General features: G+C 42.6%; 1 protein-coding gene across 1 annotated transcript in view; it reads left to right on the plus strand.

Moving 5' to 3' along the window:
• Positions 1-27,500, plus strand: part of cUnh21orf91 (chromosome Un C21orf91 homolog) — a 39,382-nt gene that overhangs the window by 509 nt on the left and 11,373 nt on the right. The window contains exon 2 of the mRNA XM_079804691.1: positions 7,682-7,815. Within this exon, the coding sequence (XP_079660817.1) occupies positions 7,689-7,815 (127 nt within the window). The 5' untranslated portion in view covers positions 7,682-7,688. The remainder of the gene's footprint in view (positions 1-7,681; positions 7,816-27,500) is intronic.

Consider the following 27,500-nt stretch of genomic DNA (forward strand, 5'->3'; position numbering starts at 1 on the left):
ATGTCAAAGTTTGGCTGTAAGTTGGTCAAAATCTTCAGTTTTTTTGTAAAATGTATAATTTTCACGAGCATCTATCAACAGATGACAGACATTATCAACAGATAATCACGTTTCAGACAATTTAGTGCAGTATATAAAGTAAATAATAACATAATCATAACCTATTGTGCTGCCTACCTAGACACACACACACACACACACACACACACACACACACACACACACACACACACACACACACACACACACACACACACACACACACACACCGAGAGAGACAGACAGTGTGTGTCTGTGGTATAAACAGAACTATAAAGAGATGTTTGATCTAAAGGAAACTGTTTAAAACTGATCTTTATGTTTGTTTATATAGGCTTCCCAGAGTAAGGGGAAATCCCAGAGAACTGTAAAAGCTTGGGAAAAGTCATGGGAAGGAAAAAAAAATCATAAAAGTCATAGAAATGTCGACAGTGAACATGATTATTTGTTTATAGTTTTGTCATGGAATAATATTACTGCAATGTAGACTAAAACCTGCTTGTAAGTGTTTGTGAGTGTGAATCAATGAATCAAAAATGATTTTTAATAATCTTTATCCAATATTCGCGGAGGAATGGAAAGCTCATTGGATAAAAAGAGTGGTTTGTGTGTGTGTGTGTGTGTGTTAGGGCTGTCAAATCGATTAATCGGATCCAAAATAAAAGTTTGTTTACATAATTTATGTGTGTATTGTGTATAGTTATTATAAATACACACACACATGTATATATTTCATTTTTTATATATATATATAAAATATGTATATATGATAAATTATATAAATATATATACAGTATATACATGCAGATATTCTTGACTAATGCTGTCAATCGATTAAAGAAATTAACTTATTAATTACATTTTTCCTGTAATTATCGCGATTAAAATCATCTGTGTTTTTAATATTTTTATATTGTAATAATTCACAGTTACTCTTTAAATGAATGTAGAAACATCTTAAAGACAGTAGGTCAGGGTCACTAGCCGTGTTTCCATTACAGATTTGCGCATAACTTTTGCGATATTTTCTAAAAGTTGATAAAAAAAATATTGCGAAATGACAGCGTTTCCATTAACTGATGTTATGCGACTTAAACAATTTTTTTCCTCATGATAAATCATTCCAAAACTCATGCTCGTATGTTGTTAGGTTTACGCCATTATTACTACTGGAAGGAGACGTGTGTGTGTGTGTGTGTTTATGGGTTCATTATTCCAGAATGTGTGTGTGTGTGTTTATGGGTTGTTTATTCCAGAATGTGTGTGTGTTTATGGGTTGTTTATTCCAGAATGTGTGTGTGTGTTTATGGGTTCATTATTCCAGAATGTGTGTGTGTGTTTATGGGTTGTTTATTCCAGAATGTGTGTGTGTTTATGGGTTGTTTATTCCAGAATGTGTGTGTGTTTATGGGTTGTTTATTCCAGAATGTGTGTGTGTGTTTATGGGTTCATTATTCCAGAATGTGTGTGTGTTTATGGGTTGTTTATTCCAGAATGTGTGTGTGTTTATGGGTTGTTTATTCCAGAATGTGTGTGTGTTTATGGGTTGTTTATTCCAGAATGTGTGTGTGTTTATGGGTTCATTATTCCAGAATGTGTGTGTGTTTATGGGTTGTTTATTCCAGAATGTGTGTGTGTTTATGGGTTGTTTATTCCAGAATGTGTGTGTGTTTATGGGTTGTTTATTCCAGAATGTGTGTGTGTTTATGGGTTGTTTATTCCAGAATGTGTGTGTGTTTATGGGTTGTTTATTCCAGAATGTGTGTGTGTTTATGGGTTCATTATTCCAGAATGTGTGTGTGTTTATGGGTTCATTATTCCAGAATGTGTGTGTGTTTATGGGTTGTTTATTCCAGAATGTGTGTGTGTGTTTATGGGTTCATTATTCCAGAATGTGTGTGTGTTTATGGGTTGTTTATTCCAGAATGTGTGTGTGTTTATGGGTTGTTTATTCCAGAATGTGTGTGTGTTTATGGGTTGTTTATTCCAGAATGTGTGTGTGTTTATGGGTTCATTATTCCAGAATGTGTGTGTGTTTATGGGTTCATTATTCCAGAATGTGTGTGTGTTTATGGGTTGTTTATTCCAGAATGTGTGTGTGTTTATGGGTTGTTTATTCCAGAATGTGTGTGTGTTTATGGGTTAATTATTCCAGAATGTGTGTGTGTTTATGGGTTGTTTATTCCAGAATGTGTGTGTGTTTATGGGTTGTTTATTCCAGAATGTGTGTGTGTTTATGGGTTGTTTATTCCAGAATGTGTGTGTGTTTATGGGTTGTTTATTCCAGAATGTGTGTGTGTTTATGGGTTGTTTATTCCAGAATGTGTGTGTGTGTTTATGGGTTCATTATTCCAGAATGTGTGTGTGTTTATGGGTTGTTTATTCCAGAATGTGTGTGTGTTTATGGGTTGTTTATTCCAGAATGTGTGTGTGTTTATGGGTTCATTATTCCAGAATGTGTGTGTGTGTGTGTGTGTGTGTGTGTTTATGGGTTGTTTATTCCAGAATGTGTGTGTGTTTATGGGTTGTTTATTCCAGAATGTGTGTGTGTGTGTTTATGGGTTCATTATTCCAGAATGTGTGTGTGTGTGTGTGTGTTTATGGGTTGTTTATTCCAGAATGTGTGTGTGTGTTTATGGGTTCATTATTCCAGAATGTGTGTGTGTTTATGGGTTGTTTATTCCAGAATGTGTGTGTGTGTTTATGGGTTCATTATTCCAGAATGTGTGTGTGTTTATGGGTTGTTTATTCCAGAATGTGTGTGTGTGTGTGTGTGTGTGTGTTTATGGGTTCATTATTCCAGAATGTGTGTGTGTGTGTGTGTGTGTGTGTGTGTGTTTATGGGTTCATTATTCCAGAATGTGTGTGTGTTTATGGGTTGTTTATTCCAGAATGTGTGTGTGTGTGTGTGTGTGTGTGTTTATGGGTTCATTATTCCAGAATGTGTGTGTGTGTGTGTGTGTGTGTGTGTGTGTTTATGGGTTCATTATTCCAGAATGTGTGTGTGTGTTTATGGGTTGTTTATTCCAGAATGTGTGTGTGTGTTTATGGGTTCATTATTCCAGAATGTGTGTGTGTTTATGGGTTCATTATTCCAGAATGTGTGTGTGTTTATGGGTTCATTATTCCAGAATGTGTGTGTGTTTATGGGTTGTTTATTCCAGAATGTGTGTGTGTGTGTTTGTTTATGGGTTCATTATTCCAGAATGTGTGTGTGTGTGTTTGTTTATGGGTTCATTATTCCAGAATGTGTGTGTGTGTGTTTGTTTATGGGTTCATTATTCCAGAATGTGTGTGTGTGTGTTTGTTTATGGGTTCATTATTCCAGAATGTGTGTGTGTGTGTGTGTGTGTTTATGGGTTCATTATTCCAGAATGTGTGTGTGTGTGTGTGTGTTTATGGGTTCATTATTCCAGAATGTGTGTGTGTGTGTTTGTTTATGGGTTCATTATTCCAGAATGTGTGTGTGTTTATGGGTTCATTATTCCAGAATGTGTGTGTGTGTGTTTGTTTATGGGTTCATTATTCCAGAATGTGTGTGTGTGTGTTTGTTTATGGGTTCATTATTCCAGAATGTGTGTGTGTGTGTGTGTGTTTATGGGTTCATTATTCCAGAATGTGTGTGTGTGTGTGTGTGTGTGTGTGTGTGTGTGTGTGTGTTTATGGGTTCATTATTCCAGAATGTGTGTGTGTGTTTATGGGTTGTTTATTCCAGAATGTGTGTGTGTTTATGGGTTGTTTATTCCAGAATGTGTGTGTGTGTTTATGGGTTCATTATTCCAGAATGTGTGTGTGTTTATGGGTTGTTTATTCCAGAATGTGTGTGTGTGTGTTTATGGGTTGTTTATTCCAGAATGTGTGTGTGTGTGTGTGTTTATGGGTTCATTATTCCAGAATGTGTGTGTGTTTATGGGTTGTTTATTCCAGAATGTGTGTGTGTGTTTATGGGTTGTTTTTTCCAGAATGTGTGTGTGTGTGTTTATGGGTTGTTTATTCCAGAATGTGTGTGTGTGTGTTTATGGGTTGTTTATTCCAGAATGTGTGTGTGTGTGTGTGTTTATGGGTTCATTATTCCAGAATGTGTGTGTGTTTATGGGTTGTTTATTCCAGAATGTGTGTGTGTGTGTTTATGGGTTGTTTATTCCAGAATGTGTGTGTGTGTGTGTGTTTATGGGTTCATTATTCCAGAATGTGTGTGTGTTTATGGGTTGTTTATTCCAGAATGTGTGTGTGTGTTTATGGGTTGTTTATTCCAGAATGTGTGTGTGTTTATGGGTTGTTTATTCCAGAATGTGTGTGTGTGTTTATGGGTTGTTTATTCCAGAATGTGTGTGTGTTTATGGGTTGTTTATTCCAGAATGTGTGTGTGTGTTTATGGGTTGTTTATTCCAGAATGTGTGTGTGTGTTTATGGGTTGTTTATTCCAGAATGTGTGTGTGTGTGTGTGTGTTTATGGGTTCATTATTCCAGAATGTGTGTGTGTGTGTGTGTGTGTGTGTGTGTGTGTGTGTGTTTGTTTATGGGTTCATTATTCCAGAATGTGTGTGTGTGTGTGTGTGTTTATGGGTTCATTATTCCAGAATGTGTGTGTGTGTGTGTGTGTGTGTGTGTTTATGGGTTCATTATTCCAGAATGTGTGTGTGTGTGTTTATGGGTTGTTTATTCCAGAATGTGTGTGTGTGTTTATGGGTTGTTTATTCCAGAATGTGTGTGTGTTTATGGGTTGTTTATTCCAGAATGTGTGTGTGTTTATGGGTTGTTTATTCCAGAATGTGTGTGTGTTTATGGGTTCATTATTCCAGAATGTGTGTGTGTGTGTTTATGGGTTCATTATTCCAGAATGTGTGTGTGTGTTTATGGGTTGTTTATTCCAGAATGTGTGTGTGTGTTTATGGGTTGTTTATTCCAGAATGTGTGTGTGTGTGTTTATGGGTTGTTTATTCCAGAATGTGTGTGTGTGTGTTTATGGGTTCATTATTCCAGAATGTGTGTGTGTGTGTGTGTGTTTATGGGTTCATTATTCCAGAATGTGTGTGTGTGTGTGTGTGTGTGTGTGTGTGTGTGTTTATGGGTTCATTATTCCAGAATGTGTGTGTGTGTTTATGGGTTGTTTATTCCAGAATGTGTGTGTGTGTTTATGGGTTGTTTATTCCAGAATGTGTGTGTGTTTATGGGTTGTTTATTCCAGAATGTGTGTGTGTGTTTATGGGTTGTTTATTCCAGAATGTGTGTGTGTGTGTTTATGGGTTCATTATTCCAGAATGTGTGTGTGTGTGTGTGTTTATGGGTTCATTATTCCAGAATGTGTGTGTGTGTTTATGGGTTGTTTATTCCAGAATGTGTGTGTGTGTGTTTATGGGTTCATTATTCCAGAATGTGTGTGTGTGTGTTTATGGGTTCATTATTCCAGAATGTGTGTGTGTTTATGGGTTGTTTATTCCAGAATGTGTGTGTGTGTTTATGGGTTGTTTATTCCAGAATGTGTGTGTGTGTGTGTGTTTATGGGTTCATTATTCCAGAATGTGTGTGTGTGTGTTTATGGGTTCATTATTCCAGAATGTGTGTGTGTGTTTATGGGTTGTTTATTCCAGAATGTGTGTGTGTTTATGGGTTGTTTATTCCAGAATGTGTGTGTGTGTGTTTATGGGTTCATTATTCCAGAATGTGTGTGTGTTTATGGGTTGTTTATTCCAGAATGTGTGTGTGTGTTTATGGGTTGTTTATTCCAGAATGTGTGTGTGTGTTTATGGGTTGTTTATTCCAGAATGTGTGTGTGTGTTTATGGGTTGTTTATTCCAGAATGTGTGTGTGTGTTTATGGGTTGTTTATTCCAGAATGTGTGTGTGTGTTTATGGGTTGTTTATTCCAGAATGTGTGTGTGTTTATGGGTTGTTTATTCCAGAATGTGTGTGTGTGTGTTTATGGGTTGTTTATTCCAGAATGTGTGTGTGTGTTTATGGGTTGTTTATTCCAGAATGTGTGTGTGTGTTTATGGGTTGTTTATTCCAGAATGTGTGTGTGTGTTTATGGGTTGTTTATTCCAGAATGTGTGTGTGTGTGTTTATGGGTTCATTATTCCAGAATGTGTGTGTGTGTGTTTATGGGTTCATTATTCCAGAATGTGTGTGTGTGTTTATGGGTTGTTTATTCCAGAATGTGTGTGTGTGTGTTTATGGGTTCATTATTCCAGAATGTGTGTGTGTGTGTTTATGGGTTCATTATTCCAGAATGTGTGTGTGTGTTTATGGGTTGTTTATTCCAGAATGTGTGTGTGTTTATGGGTTGTTTATTCCAGAATGTGTGTGTGTGTGTTTATGGGTTCATTATTCCAGAATGTGTGTGTGTTTATGGGTTGTTTATTCCAGAATGTGTGTGTGTGTTTATGGGTTGTTTATTCCAGAATGTGTGTGTGTGTTTATGGGTTGTTTATTCCAGAATGTGTGTGTGTGTTTATGGGTTGTTTATTCCAGAATGTGTGTGTGTGTTTATGGGTTGTTTATTCCAGAATGTGTGTGTGTGTTTATGGGTTGTTTATTCCAGAATGTGTGTGTGTTTATGGGTTGTTTATTCCAGAATGTGTGTGTGTTTATGGGTTGTTTATTCCAGAATGTGTGTGTGTGTGTTTATGGGTTGTTTATTCCAGAATGTGTGTGTGTGTTTATGGGTTGTTTATTCCAGAATGTGTGTGTGTGTTTATGGGTTGTTTATTCCAGAATGTGTGTGTGTTTATGGGTTGTTTATTCCAGAATGTGTGTGTGTTTATGGGTTGTTTATTCCAGAATGTGTGTGTGTGTGTTTATGGGTTCATTATTCCAGAATGTGTGTGTGTGTGTGTGTTTATGGGTTGTTTATTCCAGAATGTGTGTGTGTTTATGGGTTGTTTATTCCAGAATGTGTGTGTGTGTTTATGGGTTGTTTATTCCAGAATGTGTGTGTGTTTATGGGTTGTTTATTCCAGAATGTGTGTGTGTTTATGGGTTGTTTATTCCAGAATGTGTGTGTGTGTGTTTATGGGTTGTTTATTCCAGAATGTGTGTGTGTGTTTATGGGTTGTTTATTCCAGAATGTGTGTGTGTGTTTATGGGTTGTTTATTCCAGAATGTGTGTGTGTGTTTATGGGTTGTTTATTCCAGAATGTGTGTGTGTGTTTATGGGTTGTTTATTCCAGAATGTGTGTGTGTGTTTATGGGTTGTTTATTCCAGAATGTGTGTGTGTGTTTATGGGTTGTTTATTCCAGAATGTGTGTGTGTTTATGGGTTGTTTATTCCAGAATGTGTGTGTGTTTATGGGTTGTTTATTCCAGAATGTGTGTGTGTGTGTTTATGGGTTGTTTATTCCAGAATGTGTGTGTGTTTATGGGTTGTTTATTCCAGAATGTGTGTGTGTGTGTTTATGGGTTCATTATTCCAGAATGTGTGTGTGTTTATGGGTTGTTTATTCCAGAATGTGTGTGTGTTTATGGGTTGTTTATTCCAGAATGTGTGTGTGTTTATGGGTTGTTTATTCCAGAATGTGTGTGTGTTTATGGGTTGTTTATTCCAGAATGTGTGTGTGTTTATGGGTTGTTTATTCCAGAATGTGTGTGTGTGTGTGTGTGTGTGTGTGTGTGTGTGTGTGTGTGTGTGTGTGTTTGCTCTGCAGGGACAGCATGGAGGAAGAGGAGCACTTTGTGAACATAGACCTGAACGATGATAACATCTGCAGCATCTGCAAACTGGAGACGGACACAGGGACGCTTTCCTTCTGCCACGTGTGCTTCGAGCTGAGCATCGAGGGTAAGATGAGCCATCCCATGAGCCTCAGTGCAGGAAGTTTCCCGCTGGGCATGAAGACCCTTCAGTGGCTCTCAGGTTGAGTTGAGGGAAGTGTGTGATCACAGGTGCGGATTCTGAGGTTCTGGAAGCTGATTGGCTGATGGAGTGGCAGGATTTATCCCTGAGGGATGAGCAGAGTTTCATGAGGCCGATCTTAACAACTAATGACCGATATTTGCCATTTGCTCTCTTATTTTACCTTTTGTTTTAATAGATGGTGTTCTGATCATGTTTTATGAAGTTATAGGGTTAGGGTCAACTAAATCATCTCTAATGAACATGGACTTATTTAACTTTCAGCAGGCCTGCAGAAACACAACAGAACAAACATGAAATATGAACATATGAAGCTTTTTACAATAACTGCATATTAATTAGAGCCCGACCGATAAAGGATTTTTAAGGCCGATACCGATACAAATATTTGGTCACTTAAAAATCCGATATTCCGATATATCAGCCGATATATATATAAAAAATAAAAAAATAAAATAACAGAAACGCGTAAAAAAACACAAACAGATTTCCCTTATACATCAGTTATTTGTAGTTATTCATGATCCCTCAGCCTCTCTAAAATAATATGATAATGCAGTTTAAAAATAAACTTGTTTGTTTTATTGTTACAACAGAACAGAGGAACATAAAATATATTAAAGTTCTGATAAATAAAATGTATAAAAATACAAACTTAAGATATGAAACTTAAAGTCGTTTGGACGAAAACACAATAGGCTAACAAAAACAAAAAATCAAAGTTACCAGTATTAATAGATGTGGTAAGCTTTATAAATATAACTTTTAGCAAGACTGGAAAAAAATATTCAGTTAAGTTCTAGAAGTTCTGATAAATAACAACAACAGCAAAACATAAACTATATACAGTATAAATATGAGCCACCTTATAATTACAATGTCAACTTGCTTATCCCTTTACATGCACTTTTAATTCTATCCATCAAGCTACCACAAACCATTTTCAATCATCATTTGCTGCCTGCCTTCTAAAATCTACTAACGTTACTGATGATGACTCGTGTAATCCATTATTTGACTCGTTAATGCGGCGTCTGAACGAAGTCACGCACTTTCGTTCACTCTTCACGAGCCTAACTTACGATTTACAATGCAGGGACTGGAACTACAAATATACTAGTTATAAATACAGTAATCATTACTTTATTTAGGCAGAATAAGTTTGTTGTGTTTTTCAAGGCGCATTAATGTTAGCGGTCTCCCACTGATAGCCATGGCATTAGCTAGCTTTGTGGTTAGCGTCTATGATAAGTTATAATTTATAAATATGTATACTTTTTCAAAATAACAGGCAGGGGAGAGATGATACGTCTCATGATGTCAAACTGTCAGACTATTAAAGAAATACATTTTATTCAGTCACATTGTCCGAGGTAAAATAAGTCAGTCAACTGTAACCTAGCGTAATTACCAGCTCTCTTGGCTTACATGTAACAGCAAAACTGGACTTGGCAGTTACAAATTGTGTCATGTTATTTGAGTTAAGAGAACTGAGGGGGATGTTCTTTTAACTGTTATTCAATTCAAGCAATGTATGTCTCGTTGCCAACTTACATGCATTTCGCGGATGATCTGTGTTGTGAATGCAGCGCTCAGAGCGCTGAAGCTCAGCATGACTCTGCTGGATCAACTGGTGGTGTTGCCAGCCGGCACGTTGTAGAGCGCCCTCTGGTGGACAAACTATGAAACGCCAACACTCAATGTGTTTGAGAGGCGTTTCGTCCGGTTTTTTTATTTTTAAAAAAATATTCATTTATCGGCCATCATAAATGCCGATACCGATAGTTTGGAAAAAGCCTAATATCGGCCGATAATATCGGCCCGCCGATATATCGGTCGGGCTCTAATATTAATCCTATAAGCTGCACCGATTCTTTCACACGTGGAGACGTGCAGTGGGCGGAGCTAAAGAGTCACTCAAACACACGCTCGCTCGCTCGCACGCACGCACGCTCACATACAGACACACTCACGCTCGCTCGCGCGCACACACACACACACACACGCACGCACGCTCGCTCGCTCGCTCACACACACATACTCATGCTCGCTCACACACACACACACACACACGCACGCACGCTCGCTCGCTCGCTCACACACACATACTCATGCTCGCTCACACACACACACACTCACGCTCGCTCGCACACACACTCACACACACATACTCATGCTCCCTCACACACACACACACACACACACTCACGCTCGCTCGCACACACACTCACACACACATACTCATGCTCCCTCACACACACACACACACACACACTCACGCTCGCTCGCACACACACTCACACACACATACTCATGCTCCCTCACACACACACACACACTCACTCACGCTCGCTCGCACACACACTCACACACACATACTCATGCTCGCTCACACACACACACACACTCACGCTCGCTCGCACACACACACGCTCGCTCGCACACACACATGCTCACTCACACACACTCACGCTCGCTCACACACACGCACACTCACGCTCGCACACACACACACACACACACACACTCTCGCTCACACACACACACACACACACACACACACACACACACACTCATGCTCGCTCACATACAGACACACATACACTCACGCTCGCTCACACACACACACACACTCATGCTCGCACACACACACACGCTCGCTCACACACACACACACACACTCACGCTCGCACACACAAGCTCGCTCACACACACACACACACACACACACACACACACACACACTCACGCTCGCACACACTGGTGTTGTTCACATTATATGCACTTACACTCTGATTGCCAACAAAACACACACATTTGATCAGTTTCACTCACGGTTTCTACTCATGACTGGGAACAAACACACGGTCACACACTCACACACACACACACACACACACACAATATTGTTGATCTCGTGTCTAAAAGCACAACGCCATCGCCGCCGACGGCTCCCGAACAAAGCCCAGTGATGTGTGTGTGTGTGTGTGTGTGTGTGTGTCATCCGGGAGAAGTGCCCATATAAGGAGTTCCCCCTTTATGATGTCACACAGGGCCATCCTCTGAAAGGAGTGTGTTTGGCACAGAAATCCTCCAGCTGGTGTTGTGAAGCTCTGTCTGTGTTCATCATGAACTCTAACAGTGAGACTGAGGCAGAATGCAGGAGCTGATCAGACTTACCCTTTAATAACACTGGTACATGTATTTTTCATACTGTACTGTATTATGTTCTGATGACTAATGTGTCTAGTTGTGCTTTTACTGTGGCGTTATCTTCTAGCATTGCTTGTAAAGGCCTGATTCTGTGGTGGTGGGTCAGTGGCCAATCAGGTCAGGTGGTCAGAGCATGACGAGTGGATTCTGTTGCATGCTGGGAAACTGCACAATGACCTGTGTGATGGTAATGTCAGGTGTTGGTCAGCTGGGAAAGCCGGTGTTTAAATCACCTCCACTGACTCTGTTTATTTGTGAATTCTTCTGCGTGATATTTGAGCTTCTCTTCAGACGGGCTGTGGTTCATCTGTGACACCAGTGATCCCAGTTTATGAAGCGTTGGGATTTGAGCTGGAGAAGAAGCATCTGTGACTGGAATTAGACACACTGAATATTCATGCCTGCGATAAAGCTCTTGAATATTTAACACAAGATTGCATGAGTCACGGTCACCGACCCATAATGCCGAGCTGCAGGCGTGTGTGTGTGTGTGTGTGTGTGTGTCATGAGTGATTCACCACACCAGCGCTCAGAGGGCCCTGACAGGCCTGGACTTCTGATTGGTTCTCGCAGCTCTCGCTCAGAGGTTCCTGCTCTCCTGATTGGCCGAGCACACGCTCTCCCACATTCTCAGAGCTCAGGCTGTGCGTGTTTAGACCTGCTCACACACCTGCGGGTTCATTTGTTTGCTCCAGATGTGAGCACAAGAGGAACTCTCAGTCTTCAACACGTGTCTCACACACACACACACACACACACACACTGAGCGGTTCTGCTTTTCGGTTTCCTCAGATCTGGTTCTGCACACACACAGAGAGAGCATCACATGATCAGATCTGCATAAACGTACATTGCGATTTCTTTAGTTGTTCTGCGACTCCACCAGATGATCTGAGCAGCTCTGTGTGAAGAGACTGAGCCCTCTAGAGTGATTGAGGAAGAGAAGATCATAAACACACTCAGAGCTTTTCCTGCCTCTAAATGAGCTGGAGGTGCTCGATCCTGCTTGGCCCAGCGATTTTGCCAAATAATCGTCAGTTTTAGGGCTTTGTTAAACATTTTTTTTGTGTGCATCGATCATTAAATAATTCTGAATTTAATCCCTTTTAAATTCTCACTTTGCAGTGTAAGATTACAGCTAACGCTTTAAATATTTAAATATATATTCAATTCAGGAAATAACTGAAACAAGCACAACAAACTGGCTTATAAAAGGGTTATAAATGTATGATTCATATATTTCTATAGAATATCTGTGTTTGTGGAACTAATGGTCACTCTTTTATTTGTTAAACACAATCCAGAATCCACTAAGTACACACTCATTATAGAAAAAACTAAATTAATACAAATATATAATCATAAGCTATGACACAAATATATATTAAATTAGGTGAGGGGATAGTTAAAAAAATTGCAGTTACAAAAAGTATTTCTTGAAAAAAAATCTTAGGACTAATTTTATAAAATCTAAACATGGTACAAATGACATCAGCAGTGCTTTCAGGTTCATCAGTCGAATAATCACATGTAAATATCAGTCTTCACTGTATACATGAAATAGAACTAATTAGGAGTGTCACAATATATCACAATTGTGTGTAGTTCATCCAAAATGAAAAGATTTAGTGTCAGTACTACATTAAACTACTATATATGATGTGAAATAATGCAATATGTGGGTCCTGATAATGCCACATGTCTGATGTTGAGCAGTTATGGAGTTTATTCATCTAAAATAACTCTGTGTTTCAGCGTCAGGATCATGAATGTGTTTATTCTGGTGTGACTGGCCTGTGCTTTGGGTTTCCAGCACCAAATCCAAGCCCATTCATTCCCACTCCAATACCAAGTTTAGCATTTTAATCAACAGTACAGTTTGAGTATTGCAATAATATCGTATCGCGAGCTCATCATCGTGACATGAGGGTATCGTTACACCCCATCACTAATATCATCAATTCATTCATATGTTTTATCTTTAAGCTACTAGTCATTTTCTCTGTTGTTGTGACAAAGCTGTGTGTTTATTAGGCTGCTGTCCCTTTAAGACGAACACACACACACACACTCACACTCACACACTCTCACACACACACACACACACACACACACACTCACTCACTCACTCACTCACTCACTCACTCACTCACTCACTCACTCACTCACTCACTCACTCACTCACTCACTCACTCACTCACTCACTCACTCACTCACACACACACACACACACACACACACACACACACACACACACACACACACACACACACACACACACACACACACACACACACACACACACACACACACACACACACACACACACACACACACACACACACACACACAGGAAGTCTTTGCTGTCAAACTGAGAGCGGTTAGATTTTGTCTGAAATGCTTGTTGAAGTAAAGCTCACCACAGGGACAGAATGGTGGAGATTGCAGCACAGAGAGCACTGGGTGTACTGGGTACTCACTCACTCACTCACACTCTCTCTCTCTCTCTCTCTCTCTCTCTCTCTCTCTCTCTCTTACACACACACACACACACACACACACACTGGGTCTGGTGTTGTTAAATGGATGCCAGTAGAGCTGCGTTCTGCCCTTATGTAAGGAATAACTGCAGCAGCCGCATTACTAACTTTGAGTCATTCTGGAGCTGATGGAAGAGCTTGAGAAGTGTTTCATGGGAGTTTGACTTCAGTGTCTTGCATTACAGGGACGGTTTATGCTGTTTTTTGCATGATATGAAGCGTTCCTTGTGTATTTTGCTTTAGTTCTGGAGTTATACTGTTTTATTATACAATTATATTCAAGTCTTGCTCGCTCCCCACGGGCATCAATGAGCCTCGGCCGGTCAAACTGGCTCTAATCCTCACGCTCGCCCATTTTTCCTGCTTCTAACACATCAACTCTGAGGACAACATGTTCACTTGCTGCCTAATATATCCCACCCACTAACAGATCATCAGTGTTACTCACCGGTCATAATGTTATGCCTACATATATGATTTTTCTGTCTGATTCTAAATGTCTTTACTGTAATTTTGATCAATTAATGCTTTCTTGCTGAATTAAAGTATTAATTTCTGTGTTCTGTAACTTTAGCTTGTGTTTCAGAGACGGAGGGTTGGCTCTGACAGATGCAGAAATATTATAGAATATGATTTATAATTCTGCAGAACTCAGTGCCATGATGCTAGTGTGTTCTGGGTGGTTGCTAGGGTCAAAGGAGCCCAAGATCCCAACCAAAGTCGCTGAAAGGCAAGTCATTTAGCTCGGCGGCCATCTTTGAATCGGCCTTCATTCAGCCAGTGCAGCTCCTCCCTCTTTCACTGAGGACACGCATCCAATTCTCCAAAGCCAAACTTATGATATTTTACATCACCAATGAAATCTGACAACATCTGCCTCATAAATTTAGTTTTTGAACTGCATTTTTCAGCCAATCAATCAGTGATTGGCTCTTTTGTTTAGAAGGCGGGACTTAGAGTTGCCCTTTCTCCCATTCCTAGTAATTTGAGTGCTTGTGGTTCCATGCATGCAGGTTTTGTCCTTCCTCTATTCCTGTCCGTAGATCGAGGTCCCAGCGCTAATGAGAGTCTTTGGGATCTGTTGTAGTAACACACACACTCTCCTACACACACGCCAAGACTCAAGGTATCATGTTCGTCTCTTTCCTCAAGGCCATTCTGTTTAATGGTTTAGTTCTCGTCACACTGTGTTCGACTCTACTTTTCCACTGGCCCTGAAAGACCTTGATGGCTGGATGAATACACACACACACACACACACACACACACACACACTCATCCTCTTATGTAAGAGTAGTGGAATATAAACGAATGTTCGCAGCACAGATCCAGTGCTGAACCTCAGCAAGCATCACAATATGAGTTTAAACTACTATCACCACCTCCACAGTAAAAAGGCATTTTTGTATAAGTTGAGGTTAGGCGTAGGCGCTCGCAAACGAAACGGGCTACACAATCTAAATGAAAATAAAAACATGCAGGTTGTCTTGCCTTACACCTCTCCACAAAACGAATATAATCTGATCTTCAATTCTCTCGCTAGATGCACATTAATGGAGTTCACGTCAATGAAAGCAAAAGATATGAGCTGCATTTCATTTACCAGTTCAAAGATCAAACCAGTCATTAGTTTTAATGAAGATGATTGTGTTTTTGAGCATATAAGACTGAGCGAGTGTCGTGTGTTTGCTTGTGCTCTTCCTGTTCTCACAGTATCCTGAGGGATGGATGTGGAATATCCTGAGGGATGGATGTGGAATATCCTGAGGGATGGATGTGGAATATCCTGAGGGATGGATGTGGAGTATCCTGAGGGATGGATGTGGAGTATCCTGAGGGATGGATGTGGAGTATCCTGAGGGATGGATGTGGAGTATCCTGAGGGATGGATGTGGAGTATCCTGAGGGATGGATGTGGAATATCCTGAGGGATGGATGTGGAATATCCTGAGGGATGGATGTGGAATATCCTGAGGGATGGATGTGGAATATCCTGAGGGATGGATGTGGAATATCCTGAGGGATGGATGTGGAATATCCTGAGGGATGGATGTGGAATATCCTGAGGGATGGATGTGGAATATCCTGAGGGATGGATGTGGGATATCCTGAGGGATGGATGTGGGATATCCTGAGGGATGGATGTGGCCCGTGTGATGATCAGTGTATGCTGGACGAGGGCAGATTTGCTGACCGCTTCTCTTGTCCGTCTCAGTAATGCTCCTCCAGAGTAATGGCAGTAATTCTGCATCTCTGCCCTGTGAAAGGAAGGCTTTAGGGAAAGCAGGTGCTCATGGGTAATGTAGGTTTATTCCCGGATATGCACATGGGAAATGCTTTGCTCAGTGTTTGTAAGCTGCCTGCTCTACTTTCCTAAAATAGCGTATCAGTGTACCGTTGACTATTAAACTCAACCTCTTCTATGGAAGCACACGCTGTACATTATAAAGCCTTTATTGGGTCATATTTATTGCATGAACGGGCCATAACGGGTCAGTTCAGCCGAACATGTCCATCCTGTCATTAATTCCTCCTGTCACTCAAACCCGTCAGACGTTCGTTCATCTTCACACACACACACATGGAGATATTTGTGATGACCCCAGAGCCTCTGACCCCTCCACAGACGTTACACAACTCAAACTTTGACGACGTTGGATTGAGTCTCTTCAGAAATGTTGGACTAAATTGCTCAATTCATATGGATTAGTTATGCAATCTCTTTATGAACATTTTGAAGTGTCAAAGTTTCAGTCTTGTGTAATGTCCTCTGGTAATGAGTTTTTGGTGAACTAATCCTTTAAAAAAATGGAAGAACAATTCCTTAAAGTTGTATTACATTAGTACATTCTACTGTATATATTTCTGTCACAATTTCTTCAAGTTAAACCAGAGTTTTATTTTGATGTGTTGTCATAGAGACCAGTGTTGGGACTGACGCGTTACTGTAATTCCACTACTTTTAGCCGTAACGCAGAAGTAACTAAATATTTTTTTAAATCAAGTAATGCTATTATAAATACTGAAATTTAAATGAGTTTGTTACTCGCGTTACTCTCTTTTGTGAAAAATGAACTTTTCTTTTTTTATCCTCCCTATTACACACTGTTGCTGCCATTAAAAATAGTTCAGTTTTTTTGTTTTGTTTGTTAAATTAAAGTTTTTTGTTTTTCAAAGTGATGACCAAGCGGCCAGCGGCTGACAGCGAGTTAATTCAAAATCCATAGTAAGGCTGCGCAATATATAGAAATTATCGAAATATTGCAAATGTACATATCACAATATGCATATCGCAAGGGTACGCAATATCTGAATGATTTTAATAGGCTACTTCAGCGTTGTGAAAAGTGTAGGTTTTTGGTCGACGCGTATAGCAGAGAATAGACTGAGCACACGACTGATACTCATGTGACTTGCTTGACGTCAAAAAGAGTTATTAAACGCAATAACTTGCGAAAAACAACTCCTTGCAGTCTCACTCTGTCTGACACACACACACACCGAAACGTGCGCACAAGCTGTTCTTTTTTTTCTTGTGTTGTTACACACTCGAACTGTCAAATACACACACAGTTGTGTCAAAATGGCTGTCTTGATGAGTATTCATGTAAACACAGTTGGTTATGCTTTAAGTGAAAGATATAGATTTTACACTCTTAAAGCAATATCGTATCGCATATCGCATTATTTAACAAGGATATAGCTTTTTTCCTCAATATCGCACAGCCCTAATCCATAGACATCAAACACTTCAAGCATCACAATATGAGTTTAAACTACTATCACCACCTCCACAGTAAAAAGGCATTTTTTGTATAAGTTGAGGTTAGGCGTAGGCGCTCGCAAACGAAACGGGCTACACAATCTAAAAAAATAAAAATAAAAACATGCAGGTTGTCTTGCCTTACACCTCTCCACAAAACTAATATAATCCGATCTTCAATTCTCTCGCTATATGCACATTTAATGGAGTTCACGTCAATGAAAGCAAAAGATATGAGCTGCATTTCATTTACCAGTTAAAAGATCAAAGAGCGCAATATGAGAGAGCGGCCAAAGCACTGCTAAGATCATTTAGTCTCATCAGTTTAATGAAGATGAGTGTGTTTTTGAGCATATAAGACTGATTTTCAGTGTGCGTGTTGGCTTGCTTTACTCGCGTGTTGCACCTTCTGGATTGGTTTGCTTAAATGATCGTATTTAAATCCGTCTTGAAAGAATCTCAGAAGGCATTTACTGGTCTGGTCTTTTCCCAGTCGGATAGATATCTGGTCAGAGAAGAGGAATGAAGTGCGGTGTAAACAGGCCATAACTCTCCCAGTATACTCTCCCAGCTGGACACACTGCACCACTGCTGGATTTGAAGACCTTTTGCCCTGTTGATTACAGTAAATAGGTCTAAAAATGATGTTTACTGTGTTTGACTGGTCAGTACTGTTCATATTTACATTTAAAAAGCAGACATATAAATTACTTTCCCTTGTAACTAATTACTTTTGATATTCAGTAATTGGTAAAGTCATTCAATTACTTTTAAAAGAAGTAACTGTAACTAATGACTAATGTTCAGTAACTTGCCCAACACTGATAAACACTAGTTTGACCAAACGCTGAAGTTCCTGTCCTCATGAAGTGAGACGGCAGACGCTGTAACGCCAATATCATGTGATTAATTGTATAGCCTTACTTTCATTTATGAATCTAAAATTTGTGACGTTATACTGTAAATCCAAGCGGCTCCTCCCGCAGTTCCTCCCTCAGCCGATACTGAAGGGCCTTAAACTGCAGTTCATGGACTGGCCACTAGAGGAGCAGAATCTCACTGAGCTGATGTTAAAATGGCCGACTTTACAGCAGAAGAACACATGTTTACAGTCTGGGACAAACTGTGCTTTTGGTCTGTACGGCTAATGTTGCCCTTCATGACGACTGTGAGGGGGAGATTTATTTATAACTCACTCGTTTTAATTATATAAAGCCTTAAAGTTCTGCATAATTAAGGGCGTGGCCACTTTGAGTGACAGGTGGATTGCCGTTAGTCATTAGCTCCGCCCACGTCCCGCCTCTTTGCCCCTGATCTGTTATTCGGGAGTGACGCGAGGACAAGATGGCGACGGCCAGCTCGACTTTACGCTTCAGAACTCTCTCCAGATCCTGTGGAGACGTCACGGACTCTACGGCCATGTGTTTTACAGGCTATGAGTAAATCCCATTTATTAGTGGATTCCGCATATTCAGCATCTCTGCCTTTACGGTTGAGCTTTTAATCCGAATCCAAGGAAGGTTTTCCTCTGGTGTGTAGGGTTAGGGTCCGGATCAGTGTGTGTGTGTGTGTGTGTGGACTGGTAATCCCTACGTTATAAAATGTCCCCACAAAGATGGCAATATCCGAAATCCTCGTCCTTGTGGGGACATTTTTAGGTCCCCATGAGGAAAACATCTTATAAATCAGACTAAGTGATGTTTTTAGAAAATGTAAAAATGCAGAATGTCTCCTGTGATGGGTAGGGGCAGTGTGTGTGTGTGTGTGTGTGTGTGTGTGTGTGATGGGTATGTTTAGGGGCAGGGGCAGTGTGTGTGTGTGTGTGTGTGTGTGTGTGTGTGATGGGTAGGTTTAGGGGCAGGGGCAGTGTGTGTGTGTGTGTGTGTGTGTGTGTGTGTGTGATGGGTATGTTTAGGGGCAGGGGCAGTGTGTGTGTGTGTGTGTGTGTGATGGGTATGTTTAGGGGCAGGGGCAGTGTGTGTGTGTGTGTGTGTGATGGGTAGGTTTAGGGGCAGGGGCAGTGTGTGTGTGTGTGTGTGTGTGTGTGATGGGTATGTTTAGGGGCAGGGGCAGTGTGTGTGTGTGTGTGTGTGATGGGTATGTTTAGGGGCAGGGGCAGTGTGTGTGTGTGTGTGTGTGTGTGTGTGTGATGGGTAGGTTTAGGGGCAGGGGCAGTGTGTGTGTGTGTGTGTGATGGGTATGTTTAGGGGCAGGGGCAGTGTGTGTGTGTGTGTGTGTGTGTGATGGGTAGGTTTAGGGGCAGGGGCAGGGGCAGTGTGTGTGTGTGTGTGTGTGTGTGTGTGTGTGTGTGTGTGTGTGTGTGTGTGTGTGTGTGTGTGTGTGTGTGTGTGTGTGTGTGTGTGTGTGATATATGAGCTGATATATTCAGTGTGTTGTGGGTGACGTGACTCCATGTCCGTCTCTGCAGCTGTTGACCTCGCTCCAGTTTAACCAGGAGGTGCTGTTTTGGGCATGGCAGCCCCACTATTACCCCACACACACACACACTGCCCCTGCCCCTAAACATACCCATCACACACACACACACACACACACACACACACACACACACACACAGCCCTCATGAGGCAGGAAGAACAGGCTGATCAGTGGCTGAATGATTTCTCTCAGGATCTGAGGTCAGGACACACTGAGATGTGTCTGAAGGTGGTTTATGATGTAATCGAATGCTCTGCTTATCTAAAGTGAGCAATAACTGCGAGAGAAATGAGGATTTAATGGAACAATGAAAAGGCAAACGACATAGATTGCACTTGATAAGATTAGCGTTTCCATGACAGCGACCCCCACCTTCACCCGCAGCAAATCAGCTGATCTCTCTCTCTCTCTCTCTCTCTCTCTCTCTCTCTCTCTCTCTCTCTCTCTCTCTCTCTCTCTCTCTCTCTCTCTCTCTCCATCTCTCTCTCTCTCTCTCTCTCTCTCTCTCTCTCTCTCTCTCCCTCTCTCTCTCTCTCTCACTCATCTCCGTTCCTGTCGTTCTTACAGAGAGCCTGTTGTTGTTGTGTTGTTGTTGTGTTGTTGTTGTTGTGTTGTTGTTGTTGTGTTGTTGTTGTGTTGTCGTCGAGGCCAGTGTTCCTCAAGCCGCAGTGAGGGTGGGTTCTCCTTTCTCCTCCTTTCTCGCTTCTCCTCCGTCTGTCACACTTCAGATGGAAATCAGTTTTTTGCAAGTTGACACAGATTTGTGTTTTGACTACAGCTTTCCTGAGACGAGCTTCACTTTCTTTTTTCCCAGCAAGTGTTTATGAGTTTATAGCTGTCATGAAGTTATTTATGTAGAGTCAAATATAGGCATTTGTTACTGTCTATGAAATAATAATAATAATATAGTAGAATCTATACTCTAGTGCCAGAAGTAATGTGAGTTCCCAGAGTTCAGGTGTTCGGCTCTTCATGGCCACAGGTGTGTAACTCCAGCTCTAGACCTGCAGACGCTTCTACACACACTAGAGAGAGAATGGGCCGCTTTCAGGAGTGTGTGTGTGTGTGTGTGTGTGTGTGTGTGTGTGATGGGTAGGTTTAGGGGCAGTGTAAGGGGATAGAAAATACAGTTTGTACGGTATAAAAACCATTACGCCAGTGGAATGTCCTCACATTTCACAAAAACAAACGTGTGTGTGTGTGTCTCTGTGTGTGTGTGTGTCTCTGTGTGTGTGTGTGTGTGTGTGTGTGTGTGCTGGGCTGGTGAATCCCGCAGTGATGAGTGTTAGGTTGGACTGGCTCACACTGATCCTCAGAGACACTGTGTGTGTGTGTGTGTGTGTTAGGGATGGGCGATATGGACTTAAAAATGTATCCCGATATTTTCTAGTATTTATTGCGATAACGATATCAATGACGATAAATGTAGTATCATTCCCCATGTTTTATATATATATATATATATATTTAATTAATAATTTTTTTATAATTTTTTTATGTAAAATTCCACACCAGCCTTTTCAGAAATGGAAAAGTTGCAGATATAATTGTCTTCTGTAAAAGTGCAGGTAATGTTTAAATAGTGCAACTGTGCTAAAAAACGTCACACAATACAAACAATAATAATTTTTAAATCAATGACAAGTTTTACATGTAAACCGATTCTGTATTTATTCATACACTCATGGTGCAAACAGTGGTAAAAATAGCAGAAACAGCACAAGTAATGATCCCAAAAATGTCTTCAGATTACAAAAAAGTTGAAAATAATGATTTAATGATAGAACTTCAGTAATTTGAGTTGATAAGATAATAATACCACGAATTCTTCAACTAATAAAAATAAACTGCACTAAGGATTAATGAGCTTCTGGGTTCATGAATATTAATCACGTTGTCAGCGCTCATTCAAACTGATTTGCTGAATTCAAAACAGGCGCAGTAATAGGTGCGCGCCAGCCAATGAGATTCCCGTTTGAGCATACGTTTCTTCCTGTTCATGAAAGGCTGAATAATTCCAAATAAACGCCATTATTTTACAGGAAAATACAACAAAGGATATTGTTTACTTGTAGCACGTCAATTCTGTGTGTGTAAGACTCTCTCGCTCTCTCTGTGAGTGTGTGTGAAACACTGAGCGCTCTCAGTCGCGCCTCACACTAGTGTTTACTGTGCGTCAAATACACTGCGCATTCATTGAGATGAACTGAAATAGTTTGCTTTACCGATCGATTGAGACAGAGCGAATCTCTTAAGCGCTCAGCGAGTGAAATACATCTGTATGTACAGGTTCAGATCGCCCTCAGGTGCTCCTCGTTTAGCTATGAACTCTTCCGCGGCTTCCGCTGTTTTCGCTCTGCACATGAGATGCGGATTCAGTGCCGCCGCTCCCATCACGCGCGGCGCTTAGGGCACCGAGAGCAGCCACAAGACAATTCTCTCTCCAACCCCCGTTCAGCCATACAGAGTGACGAACGCAGCCACCGCGGCCATCATAGAGTAATAACGGCCATCATAGAGTAATAACGGCCATCATAGAGTAATAACGGCCAGCGGCGGCACTGTGCGGATGGGTCGCGCCATCATAGAGTAATAACGGCCAGCGGTGGCACTGTGCGGATGGGTCGCGCCATCATAGAGTAATAACGGCCAGCGGCGGCACTGTGCAGATGGGTCGCGCCATCATAGAGTAATAACGGCCAGCGGCGGCACTGTGCGTATGGGTCGCGCCATCATAGAGTAATAACGGCCGGCGGCGGCACTGTGCGGATGGGTCGCGCCATCATAGAGTAATAACGGCCAGCGGCGGCACTGTGCGGATGGGTCGCGCCATCATAGAGTAATAACGGCCAGCGGCGGCACTGTGCGGATGGGTCGCGCCATCATAGAGTAATAACGGCCAGCGGCGGCACTGTGCGGATGGGTCGCGCCATCATAGAGTAATAACGGCCAGCGGCGGCACTGTGCGGATGGGTCGCGCCATCATAGAGTAATAACGGCCAGCGGCGGCACTGTGCGGATGGGTCGCGCCATCATAGAGTAATAACGGCCGGCGGCGGCACTGTGCGGATGGGTCGCGCCATCATAGAGTAATAACGGCCGGCGGCGGCACTGTGCGGATGGGTCGCGCCATCATAGAGTAATAACGGCCAGCGGCGGCACTGTGCGGATGGGTCGCGCCATCATAGAGTAATAACGGCCAGCGGCGGCACTGTGCGGATGGGTCGCGCCATCATAGAGTAATAACGGCCAGCGGCGGCACTGTGCGGATGGGTCGCGCCATCATAGAGTAATAACGGCCAGCGGCGGCACTGTGCGGATGGGTCGCGCCATCATAGAGTAATAACGGCCAGCGGCGGCACTGTGCGGATGGGTCGCGCCATCATAGAGTAATAACGGCCAGCGGCGGCACTGTGCGGATGGGTCGCGCCATCATAGAGTAATAACGGCCAGCGGCGGCACTGTGCGGATGGGTCGCGCCATCATAGAGTAATAACGGCCGGCGGCGGCACTGTGCGGATGGGTCGCGCCATCATAGAGTAATAACGGCCGGCGGCGGCACTGTGCGGATGGGTCGCGCCATCATAGAGTAATAACGGCCAGCGGCGGCACTGTGCGGATGGGTCGCGCCATCATAGAGTAATAACGGCCAGCGGCGGCACTGTGCGGATGGGTCGCGCCATCATAGAGTAATAACGGCCGGCGGCGGCACTGTGCGGATGGGTCGCGCCATCATAGAGTAATAACGGCCGGCGGCGGCACTGTGCGGATGGGTCGCGCCATCATAGAGTAATAACGGCCGGCGGCGGCACTGTGCGGATGGGTCGCGCCATCATAGAGTAATAACGGCCAGCGGCGGCACTGTGCGGATGGGTCGCGCCATCATAGAGTAATAACGGCCAGCGGCGGCACTGTGCGGATGGGTCGCGCCATCATAGAGTAATAACGGCCAGCGGTGGCACTGTGCGGATGGGTCGCGCCATCATAGAGTAATAACGGCCAGCGGCGGCACTGTGCGGATGGGTCGCGCCATCATAGAGTAATAACGGCCAGCGGCGGCACTGTGCGGATGGGTCGCGCCATCATAGAGTAATAACGGCCAGCGGCGGCACTGTGCGGATGGGTCGCGCCATCATAGAGTAATAACGGCCAGCGGCGGCACTGTGCGGATGGGTCGCGCCATCATAGAGTAATAACGGCCAGCGGCGGCACTGTGCGGATGGGTCGCGCCATCATAGAGTAATAACGGCCAGCGGCGGCACTGTGCGGATGGGTCGCGCCATCATAGAGTAATAACGGCCGGCGGCGGCACTGTGCGGATGGGTCGCGCCATCATAGAGTAATAACGGCCGGCGGCGGCACTGTGCGGATGGGTCGCGCCATCATAGAGTAATAACGGCCAGCGGCGGCACTGTGCGGATGGGTCGCGCCATCATAGAGTAATAACGGCCAGCGGCGGCACTGTGCGGATGGGTCGCGCCATCATAGAGTAATAACGGCCGGCGGCGGCACTGTGCGGATGGGTCGCGCCATCATAGAGTAATAACGGCCGGCGGCGGCACTGTGCGGATGGGTCGCGCCATCATAGAGTAATAACGGCCGGCGGCGGCACTGTGCGGATGGGTCGCGCCATCATAGAGTAATAACGGCCAGCGGCGGCACTGTGCGGATGGGTCGCGCCATCATAGAGTAATAACGGCCGGCGGCGGCACTGTGCGGATGGGTCGCGCCATCATAGAGTAATAACGGCCAGCGGCGGCACTGTGCGGATGGGTCGCGCCATCATAGAGTAATAACGGCCGGCGGCGGCACTGTGCGGATGGGTCGCGCCATCAACCAGGCTTTATCGCTATTATCGCGGGAAGACAAATTCTTATCGTGGGGAGAATTTTTACCGGTATATCGCAAACGATAAAATATCGCCCATCCCAAGTGTGTGTGTGTGTGTGTGTGTGTGTGTGTGTGTGTGTGTGTGTGTGTGTGTGTGTGTGTGTGTGTGTGCTGGGCTGGTGAATCCCGCAGTGATGAGTGTTGGGTTGGACTGGCTCACACTGATCCTCAGAGACACTGCCTTCAGAACATGTAGATAATGCTCAGAACTCCTTGTGCTTGTGTGTGTGTGTGTGTGTGTGTGTGTGTGTGTGTGTGTGTGTGTGTGTGTGTGTGTGTGTGTGTGTGTGTGTGTGTGCGCGCTGTTCTAACCTTCAGTGCCTCTATTTATAATCACACTCTACAGTGTTCTTTCCTGTTATTCAGACTTCGCTGTGAAGTGCAGGAAATGGGTTTATTGTAAGACGGTAAATGATTTGGCTTCTGTCAGCTGTGAGCCGCTCTTCTCAAGAAACACCGACGCCAGGCTTGAGTTTACTGTGCATGCCTGGAAATAATGTGTGTGTGTGTGTGTGTGTGTGTGTGTGTGTGTGTGTGTGTGTGTGTGTGTGTGTGTGTGTGTGTGTGTGTGTGTGTGTGTGTGGCGAGGGCTCACGGTTACCTTGAAGCAAATGAGCCCGCCGGTTATATGACTAATCCACTGTGTGATGCGGCTTGATATGGGTTTGTTCTTAAAGGGTTAGTTGAGCCGCAGATGTAGCTTCAGTCGTTTACTCGCCCTCGTGTCTGTTCAAACGTGTGTGACTTTCTGTGGAACACAAGACGAGATTTCAAAGAATGTTTCTAGATCATCAGGGTTTCCGTGGAAAAGTCAGGTTTGATTGATTACCCTTGTGTCTAGGGCTGAACGATTAATTGCATTTGCAATAATATCGCGATATGATATAACGCGATTTCCTAACCGCAACGGCTGCGATTACAGTCTGGTCACGTGACACGCCAGAGTAAAGTCTGCAGAAGAAGCATCAACTCGACACGTTACACATATCATATGCCTGGCCTAGAAGAAAAAAAAACTGTTTGTGTTTGATCTATCTAATATTGTGTTGTTCATACTATAGGCTACTATCATCTCTCCAATCATTCTGGATCGATTCTGAGCTTAGATTTTAACTGCATGTGCTGCGTGTGTTTTAGAAACACCCGTATTCTGATTGCTTCCATTATATCTCTCTCTCTCTCTCTCTCTCTCACACACACACACACACACACACACAATCACGCATGAACCATAAAATAATATTTCATAACGTCCGGAAAGGTTGAAGACGTGAATTGCAATGACATTCGCAGGCTTCTTTGCACAGGATAAGCGCTGTGAGAAACTGATGTCACGCTTACAGTGTGTGTTCTCGCCCGCCGGTGTTTTCCTCACACACGCTCAACGAAGGCTTCATTCCTGTCGTTAGTAACTCACTGACGGAAGGCTTTCCATTTCAAATGCTCACGCGGCGCTTTGTGAAGAGTGCTCGCGCGCGCGCGTCTGTGCGCGTCTCAAAATGCTTTTATGACGCAAAATTAACACCATCAGTAATGTCTTAATGAATTAAACAGACGGCAAAAACATCTTATATTTCAAAAGAGATTGTGCATTAGTGTGAATCTGTCTATGATGATGTCATCATTAATAATCAAACAACAGTAAAGCTGAGAAAGAGAAAAATCACTCAGTTCAGACACTCTTAAACACTGAAAGCACTCTTTGTTCATTGCTTGTAATATGTTTTTTTGTTTCTCTTTATGATTTACTACTTTATGTTTTGCAGCTATATTAGTTTATATATTTAAAATTATTAACATGCAATTGTTTTAATTAAAATGTTATAATGTGTAGTTATTTTAAAAAGCTTATAATTACATATATCACAATAAAAACATTAATTATTAATATTAATTTATTAAAAACTTAAAAATTAAAAAGTTCAAGAATTGTTTCGGAATCGGATCGTGAGGTACCATTAAAGATTTCCACCATTACTATACAATAATGTATTGTTGAATAATACAGAAGATAAAGAGTTTGAAAAATAATCGCATATTAAATCGCAATCTCAATATTGGTTAAAAAAATCGCAATTAGATTTTTTTCCAAAATCGTTCAGCCCTACTTGTGTCCTTTTGTCATGACACCAACATTTCAATCCAGTTTCGATAAAAATATTAGCCTACTAACTAATGTCAAACATTAAAGACGAGTAAACCGTCAGTTATAAAATAAGAACAAATAAACAAATTTCAAATGAAATAAATCGTGCTTTAAATGTGCAGTGTGTAATTCCTCAACTCAGAGGCGTGTCTTGACTCTGGAGTGGGCGGAGCTTTTATTCTGCGCTTCCGCTTCTTCCGCTCGTGTGTGTGTGTGTGAGTGTGTTAAAGTGATGTTGTAATGCTACTCTTGCGCTACTATGAGACACTTGTTCACACTGCAGTGAGTGAGATCATATGAGGCGGTAAAACATGGCATTCTGGGTAAATCAACAACAGCAGATTCACACAATCAGACTAACTGTGTTGAGCTGGAGAACAATGAGGAGCTTCTGTCCATCAATGATCCAAACAGTGGCTAATAAAACACAGCAGATATTAAAGCGCCGCTAGTGTTGCCATGGTTACTGCACAATAACAGCGGAGGGGGACACGGGGATGATGTCACTGATGGGCGACACACACACACACACACACACACACACACACGGGCCGTGTCCTGGGGAAAAACACTGAGTTAAACACTCTTGGAAACATTTGGGATAAAGTGTACAAGCCAA

The sequence above is a fragment of the Gobio gobio genome (genome assembly GCF_949357685.1).
Source record: "Gobio gobio genome assembly, chromosome: 22".
NCBI classification, from domain to species: domain Eukaryota; kingdom Metazoa; phylum Chordata; class Actinopteri; order Cypriniformes; family Gobionidae; genus Gobio; species Gobio gobio.